The 845-nt window shown below is 44.1% G+C and overlaps 1 protein-coding gene across 1 annotated transcript in view; it reads right to left on the minus strand.

Annotated features, from left to right (window-relative positions):
- Positions 1–845, minus strand: part of LOC106881887 (probable ATP-dependent RNA helicase DHX37) — a 25,242-nt gene that overhangs the window by 4,684 nt on the left and 19,713 nt on the right. Inside the window, exon 17 of the mRNA XM_052978104.1 lies at positions 86–276. Coding sequence (XP_052834064.1) covers positions 86–276 — 191 coding nt within the window. The remainder of the gene's footprint in view (positions 1–85; positions 277–845) is intronic.

Raw genomic sequence — 845 nt, forward strand, 5'->3', positions numbered from 1 at the left:
CCTTTCAAGGAAATGGTTCCAGCATGGCCACGATCCAGTGATTGAAACAAGTAAAAGAATGAAATGTAAAAAATTCCTAACTTACCAAAAGTTCCAGACATGTGACAGAAGACTTTCCCGGTCTTTGGATCGAATCTTGGAGCAGGAGATTCTTCGGGTTTGGAAAACTGGCACAGATTTGGTAATATCAAAGGGAACCAGTGGGCCTCGACACCAGCAGCAACTGTAAAAATAAGGAATGGTTTGGAGAGATGTAAAGGCAGTCAGAAGAGATTTTTAGGGGTTAGTGAGGTAGGGTATGAGTGCGGGGGGCGGGGGGTGCATGTGCAGTTACAGTGTGTCACTGCATCCACCATTTCTGCTCAGGTCATCATCATCATTATAATCATCTAATCTCAGTTTTCTATGCTGGCATGGGTTGGACGGCTTGACAAAAACTGATAAGCCAGAGAGCTGCACTAGGCGCCAGTCGTCTGTTCTGGTTTGATTTCTACACCTGGGTGCCCTTCCTAACACCAACCACTCCAAGAGGGTAATTGGATGCCTCTTATGTGTCACCGGCACAGGTGCCTGTTACGTGTCACCAGCATGGGTGCCTTTTAGCGTTAGGGTTACCAGCACAGGCACTTTTTTTATGTGTTGTCATCACTGGTAAAGACCACAATTCACTGAACTTAACATATCTTCTGAAGCACATCACGATTTCGCTTTCCCTTGCACCAACATGTCTTCGCAAGCCGAGTTTCCTGTCCAATGAAGGAGACATGTGACAATTATTCGGAGTCTTATTATGGCAACCAAATAATTGTCACATATTATATTACAGATATAGATATAGATATATA

This window comes from Octopus bimaculoides, chromosome 30, assembly GCF_001194135.2.
Source record: "Octopus bimaculoides isolate UCB-OBI-ISO-001 chromosome 30, ASM119413v2, whole genome shotgun sequence".
NCBI classification, from domain to species: domain Eukaryota; kingdom Metazoa; phylum Mollusca; class Cephalopoda; order Octopoda; family Octopodidae; genus Octopus; species Octopus bimaculoides.